This window comes from Cynocephalus volans, chromosome 7, assembly GCF_027409185.1.
Source record: "Cynocephalus volans isolate mCynVol1 chromosome 7, mCynVol1.pri, whole genome shotgun sequence".
Classification (NCBI taxonomy): Eukaryota; Metazoa; Chordata; class Mammalia; order Dermoptera; family Cynocephalidae; genus Cynocephalus; species Cynocephalus volans.
This window is the reverse complement of record NC_084466.1, coordinates 129,132,603-129,150,453: the sequence shown is the minus strand read 5'-3', so window position 1 is coordinate 129,150,453 and position 17,851 is coordinate 129,132,603. Positions and strand designations below refer to the sequence as shown.

The 17,851-nt window shown below is 52.9% G+C and overlaps 1 protein-coding gene across 1 annotated transcript; it reads left to right on the top strand.

Moving 5' to 3' along the window:
* The first annotated feature begins 7,060 nt into the window (after positions 1-7,060).
* Positions 7,061-11,970, top strand: SFRP5 (secreted frizzled related protein 5). The gene is made up of 3 exons (XM_063103492.1): positions 7,061-7,583; positions 9,767-9,844; positions 11,624-11,970. The coding sequence occupies exons 1-3, from the start codon at positions 7,061-7,063 to the stop codon at positions 11,968-11,970; spliced, it is 948 nt and encodes a 315-aa protein (XP_062959562.1).
* The last annotated feature ends 5,881 nt before the right edge of the window (positions 11,971-17,851 follow it).

Genomic DNA, 17,851 nt, shown 5'->3' with positions numbered 1-17,851 from the left:
CTCCTGTGATTGTACAAAACCCTTCGAACACTTACACCATAGCAGTTGTAAGCACCTTCAGGTGCTTCTCATTTAAACTTCCCAACAAATCTGCAAAAAAATTCTTTCTGTCCCTATTTCACAGACGGAGAAACTGAGGCACAGGGAGTTGTGTCTTATCCAAGTTCCCACAGCCCGTAAGTGGTAAAGGCAAAAGCCTCATAGGCATAGGAGCCTTTGACTCTGCAATCCAATACTTTTTCCACTTTCCACAAAGAGGAGGCTCTGGAGCACCTCTCCACCCACCTACCGGGAAGTCACCCCACTACCTCTCTAGAATATGAGCACCCAGAGAGCTCCTTGAGTGCAGCAGCACAGCTAAGGAGAGTCAAACATGCTGCAGCCTCAGTGACTTGAGTGTCATCGAAGGGTCTACTCCTCTAGGGCCTTCCCCTGCAAGGCAGTTTGGATCAGTGTTCACCGGGATGGCACCCCCCAGTCACTTCTCACATGCCAGCAATCCACAGGCCCTAGAAGGAAGTCCTGCATTTGAGTCCTGGCCCTGCTTCTTGGCTGTGTGACTCTGGGCAAGTAAGGGGCCCTCTCTGAGCCTCAGTTTTCTCATATAAAATGGGGATAACAATACCTCTCTCACAGTGCTATTAAGATAATGAGATAATATATGGAAAAGCACAGAGCATAATACCAGGCACCCAGGAGACCCTAAACAAGTATTCAAGAGAGGAGGGAGAGGGAAGCCAAATGAGTTTAGAGGGCTGGTCCATCACTCCCCACCCCTCAGCAAGTATGGCAACCGACACATCACTCAAATTACTCCACTCGGTCCCCACCAGCTCCCCCACAGTCACCCTGTTAACCCTCCTGATCTTCCCTGGGCCTCCCAAAAATTCCAACAGAGCCCAAAAAGGTTCTGGGCTCCAGCCTGAATGTGACTCAAAGACTCCTTTCTTCTACCACTTTCTCCCAGCAAGTATTCATCCATCCATTCAGTCATTCATCTGTGCAACATTTATTGAGCACTTACTATGGGATTGACCATGGGCTGGGAGCAGGAGAAACTGTGATGAACAAGACAAGGTCTTGCCCTTGTGAGTAAGAATTTTATTCTAAGAACAATAGGAGCCATTGAAGGTCTTGAGCAGAAGAGTGAGGCCATCAGGTCTGCAGTTTGAAATGATCATGCCAGCTCCTGCAGAGTAGAAAACAAGGAGCCTGGAGAGGAGGTGAGGAGGGCGGCGAGAAAGGAAGAGTATGGGTAGATATAAGAGAAAGAAGTGAGGAGCTACAGAATCTGGTGACAGTCTCTAAAGACCACTGTCACACCACTGTTGGGTCATATTAACTAACAATTATACAGATGGCTCTTACTGTGTGCACTGTTCTAAGCAATTTTTTTAAAACTTACTCTAACCTTCTCAAGAATCCCATGAGGGATTATTGTTATTAATATCCCCATTTCACAAATGAGAAAACTGAAGCACAGAGAGGCAAATAACTTGCCTAAGGTCAAGTGGCATTGCCAAAAGTAGAGCCCAGTCTGGCTGCACAGTTCACGCTGGTAACCAAACATCTGACTGCCTCTCTGATGTGTTTCTAGGCAGGGGTGCCTACTAGCCACAGCCTAGGGACCCCACGTGTGCTGGGAACCCAGGGAGATAAGAAGAGCACTACTCAGCCTTCTCTCCACCCACAGCCCCATCTAGAGAATTTGAGCACTGCCCACCCTCTATCCCACTTGCTTTTGCACTTCAGATGGGCACACTTAGAGCTGGACCAAGCCCCAGGCCCAAGACAAGCCTAATCTCTGCTTTTGATCCCTGAGCCCTATGAAATCCAGGACAACCAGAGAACCTGTCAGTACCCAGGCTCATAGAAGAGAGGACTGAGATTCCTTTGATTCAGTGACCAGTAGCCCAGCTCAAGCCCCTCTATGACCAGCCCCCACTGCCACCAGGATGCCCAGAGATCCTGAGCAGGCCTTCCTGAGCTGCCCACCAGAACCTAAGCTGCTCAGCACAGAGGCCCTGCACAGCTGGGGACCTCTGAGACAGATGTTGATGTTGCAATTGACAAAGCTGAAAGGCTGGAAAATAAAACAGTGCTGGCAACGTAGTAGGAAGAGTCAGGAGGCCAAGTTTTAGTTTCCTCTTATAGAAAATTGTGGGGGACAGGGAAGGTGATGCTTGGGGATGATAGGTCCCTGCCAGCACTAATAATTCTATTAATTACACAGACCACGCATCCTGGCTTTTTGCTGAGCACTCAACAGCAGCTGCTATGAAGACAGTGTCCCAGCAGGGAAGCAGTGAGATGATAAAAGGCAGACGATTCCAGGAGACTGAAATAATGACAAGATTTTGTCTTACCACTTTAGGCATCCCAGACCTCCTGGGAGACAGCCCAGCCTGTGCTGGCAGGACCTCGATCCCTTCCTCAGCCTCACCTCCATTATCATCCCAAGTTCCTTCCCTTTCATTATCTCACTTGATCCTCAAGATAACCCCATGAGAATTCAGGGCAAAGTGGTGCTCCCCACTTCACAGATGAGGCAGTTAAGACTCAGGGTGTGGGAGGAACTTGCTAGGAAATTGAAAATGCATAACTCAGATCTTTTGAATCCAAGTATGGTGCACTTCCCACTGCCCCACACTGCCTCTCCTGGGGCCTTGTCAGGAGGCATGAATGGGGCAGATCTCCTGGCTCATGGCTCTGCTACAGCACTAATCACAGAGCTGCTTTACACGGGGCACTGTGCTGGTGTTTCTCTCATCCATTATCTCAGTAAGTCTTCACTAACATCCGGTAAATAGATGCTATTAGCCCTATTTTACAGATGAAGAAACTGAGGCTCAAAATCTGACAAATACCCAAGAACACATAGGTAGGAAGTAGTCAGAATTCACCACAGGTCAGTCTGACTCCAAAGCTCAGACTCTTCTTGCTACACTACAATGCCTCTAATGTTCTCCACGTGGACAAGGATCGAATCTCTTCCATGTCTATGCCACTTCATAGCAGATTTTAGTTAAGTGTTGGTTCATGGAATTATTATTCCCAAGATCTAAAGCATTAGAAGGAACAAAGAAGGATATTTCATGCAGATAGACGTTACAATCCAACCAGAAGATGTAATAATCATGAAGCTTTATGTGCCTAATAACATAGCTTCAAAATATATAAAGCAAAAAAAGGAAAAATTGGCTAACCCATGAGCACAGTAGATTTTATATACCTCTATCAGACATAGGCAGATTAAGTAGGTTCTCAGACATTTTGGTCTCAGAACCTCTTGGCACTCTTAAAAATTGAGAACCCCAAAGAGCTGTTGTGTGTGTTTATACCTATCATTATTCATAATATTTGAAATTTAAAATGAGAAAAAATTTAAATTTATCTATTCATTTGTTTAAAATAATAAATCATTATATGTTCACATAAACAAATTTTTATGAAAAATAATTAATTTTTCAAAAAAATTAGTGAGAAACGTGGCATTGGCTTACATTTTTGTAAATCTCTTTAATGTCTTGCTTAATAGAAGACACTGGATTCTTACATCTGTTTCTGCAGTCAGTCTGTTGCTATATGTAGTTTTGGTTTCACCTTAGACAGAAATGTAGTTGGAAAGGGAAAGAGTATTTTAATAACCTTTCAGATAAATCAGATAACTGTGAATATTCTTCTTTGATATGACCCAAAAAATTGATATATGGTAGTTTCTTAAATGTTCATAGCAATGTAGAATCTGAAACCACATCAATAAACTTCTCTTATTCTATTACCTTAAAATCCATTTGTCTATCTTGCACTTCAAATGGACCTTTGAATTATGTACAATTTTGACGTTGTAGACTCCCTGAAAGGGTGTTGGGAATCCCCTGGGATCACACTTTGAGAACCAGTGAAGTAGACTATAGAAAAGTAGAAAATTTTGGTAACATAATTAGCAAGTTTGATCTAAGAGTTATCTATATAGAACTTTGTTCACAACAAACCATGAATATACATTCTTCTGAACAAATGGTCTCCTCTGTCAGCTGAGAGAAGGTGTTGCCTGGACAGATTTCAGATGCTCCAAGATGGACAGAAGCCCAGCACACCAGGTGTTGTACTCAGCTGCCTAGGCCCTGGTTCAGCATCGTCAGGAAGGAGCACCACATCAGACAGCAGCCTCTCCAGCTCAGGGTGCAAGGCCAGGGTAATTGGTCACAGAGGGAGAGCTCTCTGATGACTACACCAGGGCACAGTCCTTGCCTAGGCTCAATTCCTTTGAAAGGATTCTCTCCTCATTCTCACCAAGGGTCCCATATCAAGGAGCCTTGGGGGTCCCCAAGATAGAGATGCCAGGTAAAGATTGTCCACTCTCCTCTTCCAGGGGTCTTCCAGCCTGGCCCCCCTTCCCTTTAGAGCCCTTGGAGCTGTCAGGTACAGACTCACTCAGCTCTCAGGCCATGTGCAGTTCTTACATAACCAGCAGCAGGAACAAAGCCCCGCTCTGTCCAGGCCAGGCACCAGGACGCCAAGAACAGCACAGCCTACCAGCTGTCCAAGGAGCCAGCACCTTGCACAACCACCTGGGGAGCTCCAACACCCCTGCCAGTGTCCAAGGCCACACCTCCCCTGGAGTGCAGAAGCCTGCCAAGCCCAGATGGGGTGGGGGGAGCCAGAGCACAGGAAGCAGAACTGCTGCTCTGAGCCCCAAACCAGAGCCAGGGTCAAGGTGTCCAAGGGGGTGTTCAGAATCACATTTTTACCCCAAAGTCACACATCCCTTGGGGATCTAACATTCCTAGGCACTCATTACATGCTGGCACTGTGCAGGGGACTTTCTGTCCATTCATTTTATTTGCCCCTCACAATAACTGCTGAGGAAGTTCCACTTTACAAACAAGGAAATTGAAGGTCAGAATCATTAAGTACAGGTACTTGGCCAAGGTCACACAGATAGGAAGTGGCTGGGATTTGAAGCAGGCTCTTCCTGTCTGCAGAGTCCAGGCTCTTGCAGCATTACTACGCCACACTGTCTGTCCTGCAGAGATCCTTCCTTCACCTTCTGAGTGGTCATCTGCAGGATCTCTTCATGCTGGGGGTTGGAAGAGGGAGAAGGGGGAAGAAGAGGCCCTCACTTGCTCTACCTGGACCCAATTAGGTCATCCTGGACATCAGAATACATCCTATCCCAGCCCTGGGGCTCTGTCTGCTGAATCTTCTTCTGCCTCCTCTGCCCTGCCTTGCATCCTTTTCTCACAACTAGATCAGATGAAACATGGCCATGCCTTTTGTACCTCTGTGTCCCCATCCACACCCCACCTTGCACATAGTAGGTGCTCTGTGTGTGTTCATGAGTGTTAAGGAGTGGTCCCTTGCCTCTCTCCACTACCACTGTAAGAACATACCTAGGGGAAGACAGGAGTCCTGGAAACATGGAGGCGGGGAGAGCGGGGGAGCAGGGGGAGGAAAAGAGGAGGGCAAATGCCCCAGTACTCCTGCTTCCCAGCAGAGCCTGCCCCCAGCTCCCCACGTTCTCCTCCCCATCAAAGGCTGGGAGGTCAGGTGTCAGTCTAGGCTCTCAAGGAGTCCCCCCATATACCCTCCCCTGAAGCCTCTCATCCAAGTTCCTCTCACAGGAAAGCCAGTGGAAGGCAGGGCCCAGATAGGGGAGAAAGACACCGAGCATGGAGTTTCTGAAAGCCGCCTCCTCTGATGCTTCCCTGGATGTCGATTCCTTCCTCCTCCCAAGCGGTTCCTGACCTGGATTGGAATTTATTTACCGCAGAGTGGTTAAGCCCTGGCCTTTGGAGTCAAACACCTGGATTCAAATCCTGGCTCCTTCACGTATGAGCTGTGTGGCCAAGGGCCGGTTACTTCACCTCTCTGAGCTTCCCACATCCTCCCCGTAGCCATTAGGCCCCCAGACTCAGAATCCAGACCTCTTGGCTGTTTCTGAGTTCTGATTCTGGAATCAAACTAGCTGGGCTCCAATCCCGGCTCTGATCCATACTGAACCTCTCTTCACCTCAGGTTTTTCTTTTTCTTTTTTCTTTTATTTCCTGACCGGTAAGGAGATCGCAACCCTCGGCATGGGGTGGTCCGCACCACGCTCAGCCAGTGAGCGCACCGGCCATCCCTATATAGGATCCGAACCCGCGGCCTCGGCACTCCCAGCGCCGCACTCTCCCGAGTGAGCCACGGGGTCAGCTGTGAAGTGAGAACAGTAGTTTCTACCCACCTTATAGCATTATTGTGAGAATTAGATGAGGTAATGTATGCAATGTGCTTACAACTGATTTGAACACAATGAGAACCCAAGTGTTAGCTATCATTGGAAACAGTAGTTGATAAGGTGGTAAAGTGCCTTGCCCGTCCCTGGCACTTAGTAAGGGATCAATACATAGAGCTATGATCACCTTCATCCCACAAGGCTGTGGCGTCCCCGGAGGTGGGCTCTGGGTCACGTCCGTCTCTGCTTCCCCAGCAGCCAGCACGGTGCGAGGGACTGAGCTCAGTGAAGCTTATGGACTGAAGGGTGAAGCCTGCCTGCTGGACCAGGAGGGTGTGGGCAGCCAGGAGCCAAGCGAGGTGTCAGGGAAGAGAAAACAGAGCGGAGGGGGAAAGGCCGAGTTGGAGAGATAAGCAAGTGAAGTGAGTGAGAAAAGGAGCAGAAGAGGCTGTGGCGGAGAGAGATAATGAGGAAGGGTGGAAAAGGCGAGGGGCGCGAGGCGAGGCCAGGGCAGTGGCAGGGGAGCCGGTGAGCCGCAGAGGGGCGCACGACCCGGCGCTGGGCGGGACGCGTGGAAACCAGGGAGGGGCTGAAGGGGCTCCACCCTGCCTCCCTGCCTCGGGATCGGGGCCGGGCAGCCGGAGATTGGCTGGGGCGCGCGGCAGGCCGGGGCTGAAGCCCCGAGGTGGGAGGCGCCAGGATCACTCGCGGCGCCCGGAGCGGAGAGGAGGCTGCCACCCACTTGGACGACCTCGGCGGCGGCTGCACCGGAGGGGACGCACGCCGAGGCACCTGGGGGCGCCGCGCAGCGAGCGGCGCGCACCTGGAGAGAGCGCGGCCATGCGGGCGGCGGCGGGGGGCGCGCGGGCGGCGGCGCTGGCGCTGCTGCTGGGGGCGCTGCACGGGGCGCCGGCGCGCGGCGAGGAGTACGACTACTACGGCTGGCAGGCCGAGCCGCTGCACGGCCGCTCCTACTCCAAGCCGCCGCAGTGCCTCGACATCCCCGCCGACCTGCCGCTGTGCCACACGGTGGGCTACAAGCGCATGCGGCTGCCCAACCTGCTGGAGCACGAGAGCATGGCCGAGGTGAAGCAGCAGGCGAGCAGCTGGCTGCCACTGCTGGCCAAGCGCTGCCACTCGGACACGCAGGTCTTCCTCTGCTCGCTCTTCGCGCCCGTCTGCCTCGACCGGCCCATCTACCCGTGCCGCTCGCTGTGCGAGGCGGTGCGCGCCGGCTGCGCGCCGCTCATGGAGGCCTACGGCTTCCCCTGGCCCGAGATGCTGCACTGCCACAAGTTTCCCCTGGACAACGACCTCTGCATCGCTGTACAGTTCGGGCACCTGCCTGCCACCGCGCCTCCAGGTAGCACCGCCGCCGCCGCCGCCGCCGCCCCCGAGCGCTCCGACGGCTCTGGGGGCCCACGAGCTGGGTTCCAGGCGGATGCAGCTCCCCTCAACCCCTTAGCACAGCTCTGCGAGCCCCTGAGAAGTGCCACCACCCCCCCATACACACGCACCCTGGCACACCGTCTTCACTCAGCCCTGCACCCTGGGAATTGTCTCCGCATCCTTCCCGCCTTCCGACCTCCCCATGGACTGCCAGGATAGTGCCTCCCGCGGCTCTGGACATTCCCATTGGTTCTCCCTGCTTCCACTCCTGAAAAATCCCCGGCGCCCCTCGAAAAGCTCACCTTCCCAAGCCACTGAATCCCTGGGACGTCCCCAGTGCTGCCCACCCCCCATCCTGGGACATCCCTGCAAATGCCTTATCGCCCCTCTCAGCCCAAGAATCCCCGGGGTCGCTAAACAAACTTCAGGGCACCCCTCCCGTGCTGGGACCTTGGGAAGGGAGGAGGGACGACAGAAGGGATGTAGCAAATGATCCTTAGGGGACTAAGACTGCTCCTGGGCTATGGTCCCCCTCCATTTCCTGCGCTTGGAACCCTAACTTCTCCACCCTCTTCCCTAATTCCCCAGTTTAGGAGTATTTGGGATGAGGCTACTACGTGCTGAAGGAAGAACAGATTAGTCAGGCTCTGCCACTAACTTCTCTGAGGCTCGGTTTCCCCATCCATAAAATAGGAAGCAACCCCAGATTCATGAAACCTATGAGGTCCTAAGTCCCTCCTTCAACCCGCACCCACAGTCCCATTACTCCTGATTTCCCCCCCGGCAGCAGACTCCGCTGCACTGTGCTGGTCCCCCAGCTCTTCCCAGGTTGGTTCCGCGCACCCTCCACCTTCCTCTGCTGTCTGCTGAATTTCTGGGCGTGTCTAAACACCCAGAACCCCAGCCAAGAGGATCGATGGTGGCACTGAGCAGAAAAGCCTTGCCTAGGTGGTTAGCATGGGAGCCTAAGGAGTCCCCAGATGCTAAGACTCCCCAAAGGGACAGCACCGCTCTCTCTTTTCCTGTCCTCACATTCCCCAAAAAGCAACTGGACCCACCATGCCCCACCATGCCCCACCCACCCTCTCCAGACTAACTTTACCAACATGGTCTGCCCAGTCCTACCAGCCCAGCCCGCTCCTGAGAGTCACTGTTGAGTGGGGGTCCTGTGACTGGGGAGCACTGAGAGAAGGGAAACCCCCTATGCTGGAGGTTGGAAATCCAACAGAGAAACAGGGAGAGACAGCCAGCTCAAGTCAGGAAGCCACTGTCCCCAGTGGGGATCCCTGCAGGGTTCCTTTTCTGGTGTTTTTGGAGCACAAACACTAACCGCCTAGTGCGCACAGAAATGCCAGGCTCAGAATCCCACCTGGCCCTGCCCTCCATAGTCACCCTCCCTCTTTGAGCCCCACTTTGCCCAGTGATGGGTGCCCATCTGGAGCCAGAGACATAGGAGAAGCTGAGCAGACATCAGGCACTGGGTGGTGGCCTGAGGACCAGAGGCAGTTTGCATGGCCCGCAGATAAAACTCAGAAGGTTTCACGTAGAAATTGAATCTTGGCTTCCCTTGAAAAATCAGAAGTTCTGGCAATACTAAGCTGCCCTCTTTAGAAGGGGGTGCTCCTCAGTTTACCACAGCCCGGCGCTGCCAGCTCCACTTATTTACCCACCTGCCTGGACCTGTTGGCATTTGTGATCCCAAAAAGACCCTGCAAACACCCCCACTACCTCTAAAAAGACTGAGTCACAGATCCTGAGTCAGGTTCTCACTAGCTTTGCAGACGTGAGTAACCACTCTGGGCCTCAGTTTCTTTGTCTCTCACATGGGAATAATAACACCTACTTCACAGGCTGAGGATTAGATAAGAGAAAATCTAGAACACAGGGCATTTCATGGTGGCAGCTGCCAGGGTCATGGGGCAATAATTGTGCCCACCTGGGCAGTTTTCTTCCTGCACAATCTTGTCTCTGGTGATTGTCACAACCACTCAGTGAGCAGGTGGTAGTGTTATTGCCATCATCTCATATCCTGATGAGAAGTGGAGGCTTGGAAGGGGGAGGTGGCTGGTCAGTGGGGGAGCCTGCACCCTAAGTGGCTCGTGGGACTCTGATCCCTTCACCAATATCCCCAACCCCACCCCTCCCTTCTCTCTTCAGTGACCAAGATCTGCGCCCAGTGTGAGATGGAGCACAGCGCCGACGGCCTCATGGAGCAGATGTGCTCCAGCGACTTCGGTGAGTGTGGGGTCCCCACGGCCACTGCCCCGGTGCCATCTCCATCCCCTCACTGACGAATACACAAACACGTGCACCCACATCCAGCACAGTGAACCTGACAGTTTTTGCATCATGGACCCCTTTTAGAACCTGATAATAACCATAAACTCTCTCCCAAGAGAAATACAGCTCTTTTTGCACATCATCTCAGGAGCTTCAGAAGCTCAACGTCCTGGTCCATGGGCCTCAGAAATCACCCCTGGCCAAGTCTCCTGCAGCCCGCCCATGGCGCAGTCCACAGCAAAGCCTCTGTGGCTGGATTGTTTGGAGGAATGCAGGCTTAGCCCAGAGATGGATGAGGCTGTAACAGGGAGAGGTGGGCTCCAGGATGGGCTCCTGGATGGGCTCCTTGTCCCTGGGCACCACTGCCCAGTACCAATGCACCTCTGGCAACAGGAGCTGTGGGTCACCTGTCCCCACAGCTTCATCCTGGAGCCTCTGCATTCCTGGGACAACTGAGCCAAGTTTAGTGAGGACCTTGCTCAAGTGTGGACTACATAGTCCAGCATGTGATCTTTGCCAAGTCAGTTTCCTGTTTTGTCTTAGCCTCCCTGTCTATAAAAAAAGAAAAAAAAAAGAAATAATAATGAAGTCCTTACTTCAGAGGAGTCTCTTATGTTGGTAGCCTGTTTGGAAAGAGAATACTTCTATTGCAAGGTGTATGTGTGTGGGTGTATCAGAGAGAAGTGGGAGAAGAGGAGAAAAAAAGAAGGAAACAGATTTTATGACAATTTCCTTACTAAGTGGGCAAAGTTATTCTCTGGCTTCTCCCTGGGAGCTCGCAGATATGAGGGCCCAGAGGCCTGAAGAAGGGAGAGTAGCCCAAGGGACCCATCCCCCACAAGCCCAGGACTCCTATCCCCAACTGCATTAGGCTCTCCGCGGCCACCTCAGTGACCTTGACCATGATTCTGGCCACAGACCCTGCATTCATCTACCTCCCCCGACAGCCCCCGGCCACTCCCCCACCTATACATACCGCAAACCCACTCTCATAGACAGAAACACTGCATACCCCCACCCACACTGCACAGTCTGTCATACACACAAATTACAGTGGCGTGATCACACCAACAAGAGCTGATTTGTGTACATCTCTTCCCAACTCCACGCCCAGTGATGTGGCCAGCTGTGATGGAAGCATTTACCCTGTGGACATCAGCAAATGCTACAGAGCAGGGCTCCCCCTCCCCAGAGCCAGCTGCTAAACATTCACCAGCCCACCTCTGCCCCAGCCATACTTACCACACACACAGTCACACTCACACTCACACACAGCCAGAAATCCCACTGGGAATCATCCCCAGAGATCATGAAGTCCAGCCACCCTCCATCACCAGGACTCCCCTCCAAGTGAGCAGCCCCACCCCCAATCCCCTCTTTGGGGAGCCCAACACCCTGCTGCACTCCCCGTCAAGAGCGCTCCACCCTGCATTTGGTGTCATGGAAAGGCTTAGGCTCTAGAGTTGGCCAGACCTTGGTTCAATCCAGACTCTACGATTCGGGCAGGTCACATCCTCTCCACACCTCATTTCCCTGCTCCTGTTCCTCAAGGATGAAATGTGATAATGTCTGTGGAAGTCCAGCACGTGGTAGGAGCTTCTTAAGTATTAAAGTGTATGTGTATAAGGTCCACCCCTCCAAGCCCTATGGAGCAGCAGCACCAACTCTGGAGCCACCGGCGGCCTGTGCAAACCTGACCATTCTCACGCTGCCCCTCTGCCCTCCCTCCCACAGTGGTCAAAATGCGCATCAAGGAGATCAAGATAGAGAATGGGGACCGGAAGCTGATTGGAGCCCAGAAAAAGAAGAAGCTGCTGAAGCCGGGCCCCCTGAAGCGCAAGGACACCAAGAGGCTGGTGCTGCACATGAAGAATGGGGCGGGCTGCCCCTGCCCGCAGCTGGACAGCCTGGCAGGCAGCTTCCTGGTCATGGGCCGCAAGGTGGACGGACAGCTGCTGCTCATGGCCGTCTACCGCTGGGACAAGAAGAATAAGGAGATGAAGTTCGCAGTCAAATTCATGTTCTCCTACCCCTGCTCCCTCTACTACCCCTTCTTCTACGGGGCCGCAGAACCCCACTGAAGGGCTCTCCTCCCTGCCCTGCCCAGCTGGCTGTGCCTTGCCCACTTCCTCGCCCACCTGGCCTCGCCCCCACTCCCAGGCTGACCTAGCCCCTGCCAGAGGGTCATTTCATGCAGATCGTTACTGGCACAGGCCCCAGGGATAGGTGTGGAGCCCGGGCTGTCCTTCTTGACCCTTGACCCAGGGGTCCTGAGGCCCCCGGGGTCTTGGGCATCCTCTCAGGAGCAGGGCTTTGTCATTTGGGAGAAAACCACAGGGTCTCAGAAAGTAGTCAGAGGGAAGAGAGAGCAAGGGGAGAGGAGGGGCTCAGAGCAGCCTGAGGAGCTGGTTTCCAGACTAGACAGCAGCGTCAGCTCCCCTCTCTTGGTGGACAGGGGAGTCTCAGTATCAGTTTGAGCTACTTGGGGGACAGTTCTCCTCCCCCACTGCCCCTTTATGTGTCCTTGTCATAGCCCCCCAGAGAAAAGGAGTTAGGGTCTCAATGCCCTCCAGCCACCACCCCTTGCCTTCCCCATCTCACCCATTCCCCTACCCGAGGCCTAGCACTCCCGCTGGACTGGAGAGCAAACCCAGCCCCGCCTCGGTGCAGACCCCTTCCCATGGGCTCGCTTCTTGGGAGTTCACTCCTCAGCCTCCGCTTCTCCCTTTTACCGCGATGATGAGTAAGTTATTGCTACTGCTGTGAGCCCCTAGGTACTAGATGACTGATACAGGTAGGGTTTGTTTTTTTAATTTTTTTAAAGTTTTTAATTAAATCAAAGAAAACAATAGTTGGTTTGGATCGGGTGATTTCTTTGTCAGCTGGTTCCAAAGAGGTGGGAGGAGAAGGAGGTTCAGAACAGACTTTTGGAAAGAGGCCCTATCTTAGCCCACGGCCTGTCCACATAGACCTACTTGGAATGCCTAAGAAAAGCAATGCCCGTGTTTTTGTAGGATCCCGAGAGCACACAGCAAGCATCCCCCTCTCATCCGGACCACTAAGTGAGGGATGGAGATGACCGTGCTTTTGTCCCTGACGAGGGAGAGAAGTGCCAAGTCCCCAGCCTGCTCCCACGGTCAGAAGACTCCCACAGTCCTGCAGCGTCTCCCCTACTTGGGCATTGCCTGTTCTTAGGAGCCCAAGAAGCCTGGGCCACAGGCAACTAAGCCTGAAGAGCCTGAAGCCTTAGACGTGTCACTGCTCTTGTTCAGCTTTCAAACACCCCTGGGCACTGGAGCCCAGCAGTACTCTGAGCATGGTCCCTGGACCAGCCACACCAGTATCACCTGGAAGCTGGTTAGAAATGCAGAATCTCAGGGCCCACCCCAGACCTGCTGTAACAGAATTTGCATTTTAACACAGAAACGTTAGAATCACCTAGGAAGCTTTTAAAAACTACGGGACCCCGCCCTAATGCAATCACATAGGAATCTCTATAAGGTACCCAGAAATCAGTATTTTTAGATGCTCCTGGGTGCAGTTCACAGAGTGAGAACCACTATCTAAATAAGCTAACAATGGAGGCAGGGAGAGGCTGAGGGGCTGAGGGGGGTCCTTCAGTGGGCTCAGAGCAGACGGAGGCGGCTACCTGGAGGTGGATGGGGCAGGGAGGGCAGGCTTGAAACAGAGGCAAGAATCTGCTCTGCTCACATGGCCAGCATTTGGAAGGGGTGGTGCCAGGAAAGCTTCTGGGAGTGGATGGGGGCACGTCAGCAGGTGTTGGGGGATGGGGCAGATATGCCCTGAGCAGGAGGCTGGGGGCACTCACTCAGGGGCTTTCCTTGCCCGTGGAGGTAGAGCTGGGATGCCAAGTCCAGTCAGGACCTGCTGCTCCTCCAAGACAAAGGAGCCGCATTTTCTTGAGGTGAGAAAAACCTTGTCCTCCGCATCTCTCAGGAGCACATCACCTCAGAGCAGTGAGGGAGGTGGCATCTCCAGAGAGGCCAGAGGCCCGAATTCTGTTGTGGGGCCAGTGTGAGCACACTGGGGTCTCACTAACAGGTGGTCTGACAGCCGACCCATAAATCAGCTCCCTGGGCAGACAGGTGGCCTCACCACAGGTCAGGAGCAGCAGAGGCCTGCTTGTTCCTCCTCGCCACTGAGGAAGAACTGCCGCCCACCCTCTCCCACACCCTGCCCAGCTCTCCTGTCTCCCTGAATCTGCCCCTTGTCTCCCAGCCTCCTACCCCGACCAAATATTTACGGACACTTCTATGGTCAACCAGGACCAAGGATTATTTTTCCACTGAACACACAGCACTGGGGCCTGCCTCTGGCTGAAGGACAATACTGACCTCTGTCAGGTGCTGGCAGCAGTGAGAGGCAGCAGGGTGGGGCAGGGGCTCCCTTAGCCTGTCCCGTGAAGCCCAGTAAGGCACTCCTCCCCACCCTCACAAAGGGGTCAGGGTCCTGCTCCACACATCTGCTCTGTCCCCCAAAATCTGCTGTCAGGCCCCCACCCCCACCCCAGGAATCTCTGTCCTCGGACCAAAAAGAATCCTCCCAAACACCAAGGGAGGGCAAGGCCTGAGCCCCACCCTTCACTCCCTTCAGTCACAAAGCTCCTTCCCTTTGTGCTGCACTGTCCTCCCTCACAGAGGCCTGCAGACCAGCCGCTGTGCACCCAGAGAGCATCAGTGCACAATGCACATCACTGTATCAGTGAACGATTGCCCAACCACATGGAACAGAAACCCCAAGAATGGTGGGGGCTTCTCCACACAGATGCCTGGAGGTGGACAGGTGGGAGGTCCATATCCCAGGCCCCTCTGCCTTCCTGCTCTGCCAGGAGGTGGCTTTAGTTCTCTTGGTTACAAGATGGTGCCTCCTTCCAACTTAACCACATTCCAGGCAGCAAGGCAGAGAAGGACTAAGGGCAGAAACAGCGTGTCAGCTGCTCTTGCCCCTTTGATCAAGAAAACAGTAATTTCCCAACCCACCCACCTGGTAGATTTCCACTTCTAGCTCACTGGCCAGAATTACATCACACAGCCATGCCTAGTTGCAAGACAGCAGGGGAAGTCAAGTTTCTCAGCTGGGTATAAAATCAGAGTTCTAATTAAGAACAGGAGGGATTTGGGGGTAGGCAACTACACATTCAGGCTTGGAGTGAGAACAGGCAGTATAGCCCAGTTCTGGGTTCCAATCCTGTGACTTAGTGACTGTGTGACATTGGGAACATTGCCCGGCTGTATAACGGAGCAATAATGTCTACTTCAGGAGGTTGCTGAGTGTTGAGTGGGAAAATGCATGAAAAGTACCTGGGAACAATGCACGGCATTTAGAAAATGTTCATTAAATGGTAATTAGTATTTTAATTAACCAAAAGCCATGACCTGGTAGTGCCTGCACATAGTAAGTGCTCAGTAAAATTCCTAATTGATTCATTAATCAACTAAGAAATACTACAGACAGGAAAACATGAAAAAACTGGAACTCTTATCTAAAAGCCAGAACTGTTACTTTCAGAAGGGGAACAGAACCTACATTTGGGGGTTTTGCTTCAGAAATACATCCCCAGGTGGTATGTAAGCCCATATTATGGAGAAAATATACTAGTACTCAACAAATATCAAGACCCTGCTGCACGCAGGCACGTCTCAAGACACTTCCACATTCTAATTTAAGTTTCCTATCAGCCCTTTGAGATAGTGGCATTTTAATGATGGTAGCTGATGCTCAGAGAAGCTGAGGAACTTGTTGGAGGTCACACAGCTTGTACATGGTGGTGCCTGGATTTGGCCCCATGCTCTTAACCACTGTACTACTGTCTGCAAGGGGCAAAGCCAAGGACAGGCCAGGGGCTACAGGCAGCTATGCTTCTGCCACCTGCCTCACAGGGAGATATTTCTGGGGGCGCTACTCCGATCCCACTCCAAGGGCCCTGACAGAGGAAGAGGAGCCAGTGGCTTTTCTCCTGATTCCCAGAGACAGCCCACCCCCACCCGTCCTCCCCTCTCAGCCCTGCCAGCATCCAGTCTCTTAGGTTCCTACAAAGGAAGCTCACATCCCACAACTGTTTAGTTGGCTGTAATCCTGGCTAAAGTTCGCTCCTTGGGAAATCTAACGTGGGGGGTGGCTGCTGCTGGAATGTGTGTGGCTGTGACCCAGTGTCCCAGCCCAGACAGCAGGCTCTGCTGGGGCCATGAAGAAAGCAGGCATCCAGGGGAATCCGGAATCCCCAGCCCCCAGCTGTGCCAGAGAATGGAATGTGCTGCTCTAGGGTGTTGAAACCTACCAGCCAAGGCAGGAGGTGGGGTTGCTGGGAGCTGGGGGGAGCTCCTGACCACAAGGCTGCCTCTGTTCTCCTGAAGGCTGAGCCCACTTTGCTGGGGGACGGGGCGGGGGGCAGGAAGGAGGTTGTGCTTAGTGGGCAGGCCCCCCCTTTTAGCTCGGTAGCCAGCTTCTGGAGCTGGGGAGGCCAGGCAGAACAGAAGGGAGGGAGACAGACAGGATTGCTGTTCATCCGAAGTTCTTCTCCTGAGGCCTCAACAAGCACCTGTGACACAACTCACACCCCAGCTCCATGGCTTACTAGCTACATGGCTTTGGGCAGGTTTCTTAACCTCCCCATGCCTCCATTTACTCATTGCTTAAGTGGAGTTAACAAGAGAGCCCAGTTTTGGGGACTGTCATGAGGTTTAAATGAGACAATGCATTCATGTTGACTGACACAAGTGTTCAATGAATGTAGGTATTATTGTTTTCCTGAGGGGATGCCGTGATGATTCCATAGAGACAAGGGGATGAAGATGGAGTTTTGTTTGGCTTCAGCTCCAAGGGCCAAAAATCCTGAAGACCCCAGAACCCTCTGCCAGTTCAAGGTCTACCAGGCATCACTGGAGAACGCTCAACACCATGACCAAACCACGGAAAGGGTCGACAGAATGCTGAACCCAAGCCAGGCTGTAGGAACTGCAGTCCCAGGTCTGCTCCAGCCAGCGCCAGGGCTATAGCAGAACCTGGCTACCCACCCCCGCCCCCAGGTGCCCGAGAACAAAGTGGGAGCAGTCTTTTAAACCAGGCAGCAATTCTACAACAGAATTTGTCTTCCAGGACATACATGTGTGGGTCCTCTCTGCACTGTTAACCCCAGCCAGCTGTAAAGCACAACCAATCCTCCCAGCAGTACCTGCACTTTAAGTTGTCTGTCCCTTGCCTGCTCTCACGTGCCCCTCAAAGAGACATGGAGGTGGCCCCCCAGCTTCCCCCTCTCTGAGGCTGCAGACCCCTGGGGATGAAAACCCATGTTTCTCACATCTCTGTAACCCACACCCCACAAGCCCAGGCTTCCTCAAGTCAATGCCTGTTATAGTCGGCATCTCACCAACACTAGGCATTGTTCTTATTTTCCAAAAACAAAATGATATGGACTCTACTTTTTCAAACTACACTCATGCCTCTCCCTGATATCCTTCTCTAAATAATTTAAAAAAAAAAAAAAAAATTCCTGCTCTAAGTCACCCAGGGCAGTGCTGCTTGTTCTCTTTGTGAAGGTTGTCAGATGGTGGTAAGAGTCAGCATTCATTGTGGGATTTTTTTTGCAGCTGGTCAGTAGGGCCCTTGACCTTGGTGTTCTCAGCACCACGCTCTCCTGAGTGAACTGGCCAGTCCTACTGAGTGTTTGCTGCATGCTCCACCCTCCCATGGACTATCCCGTGGAACCCTCACAGCAGCCCTACGAGGTGGACATCACTATCAGGCCCATTTGACAGATGAGGAAAGCAGCACAGAGACTGGGGGCAACACCCCTATGGCAACCAGCTCAAGCACTGCTCCAGTCACTGGGAACGTAGGGCCAAGGCTGGAGACAGCCCACAGCAGGTGCCCACCCTCTCTGCTGCTGGGACCTTCTCTGGGAAGACCAGTGTCTACCTCACAGGGTCGCCACAAGCACGAAAT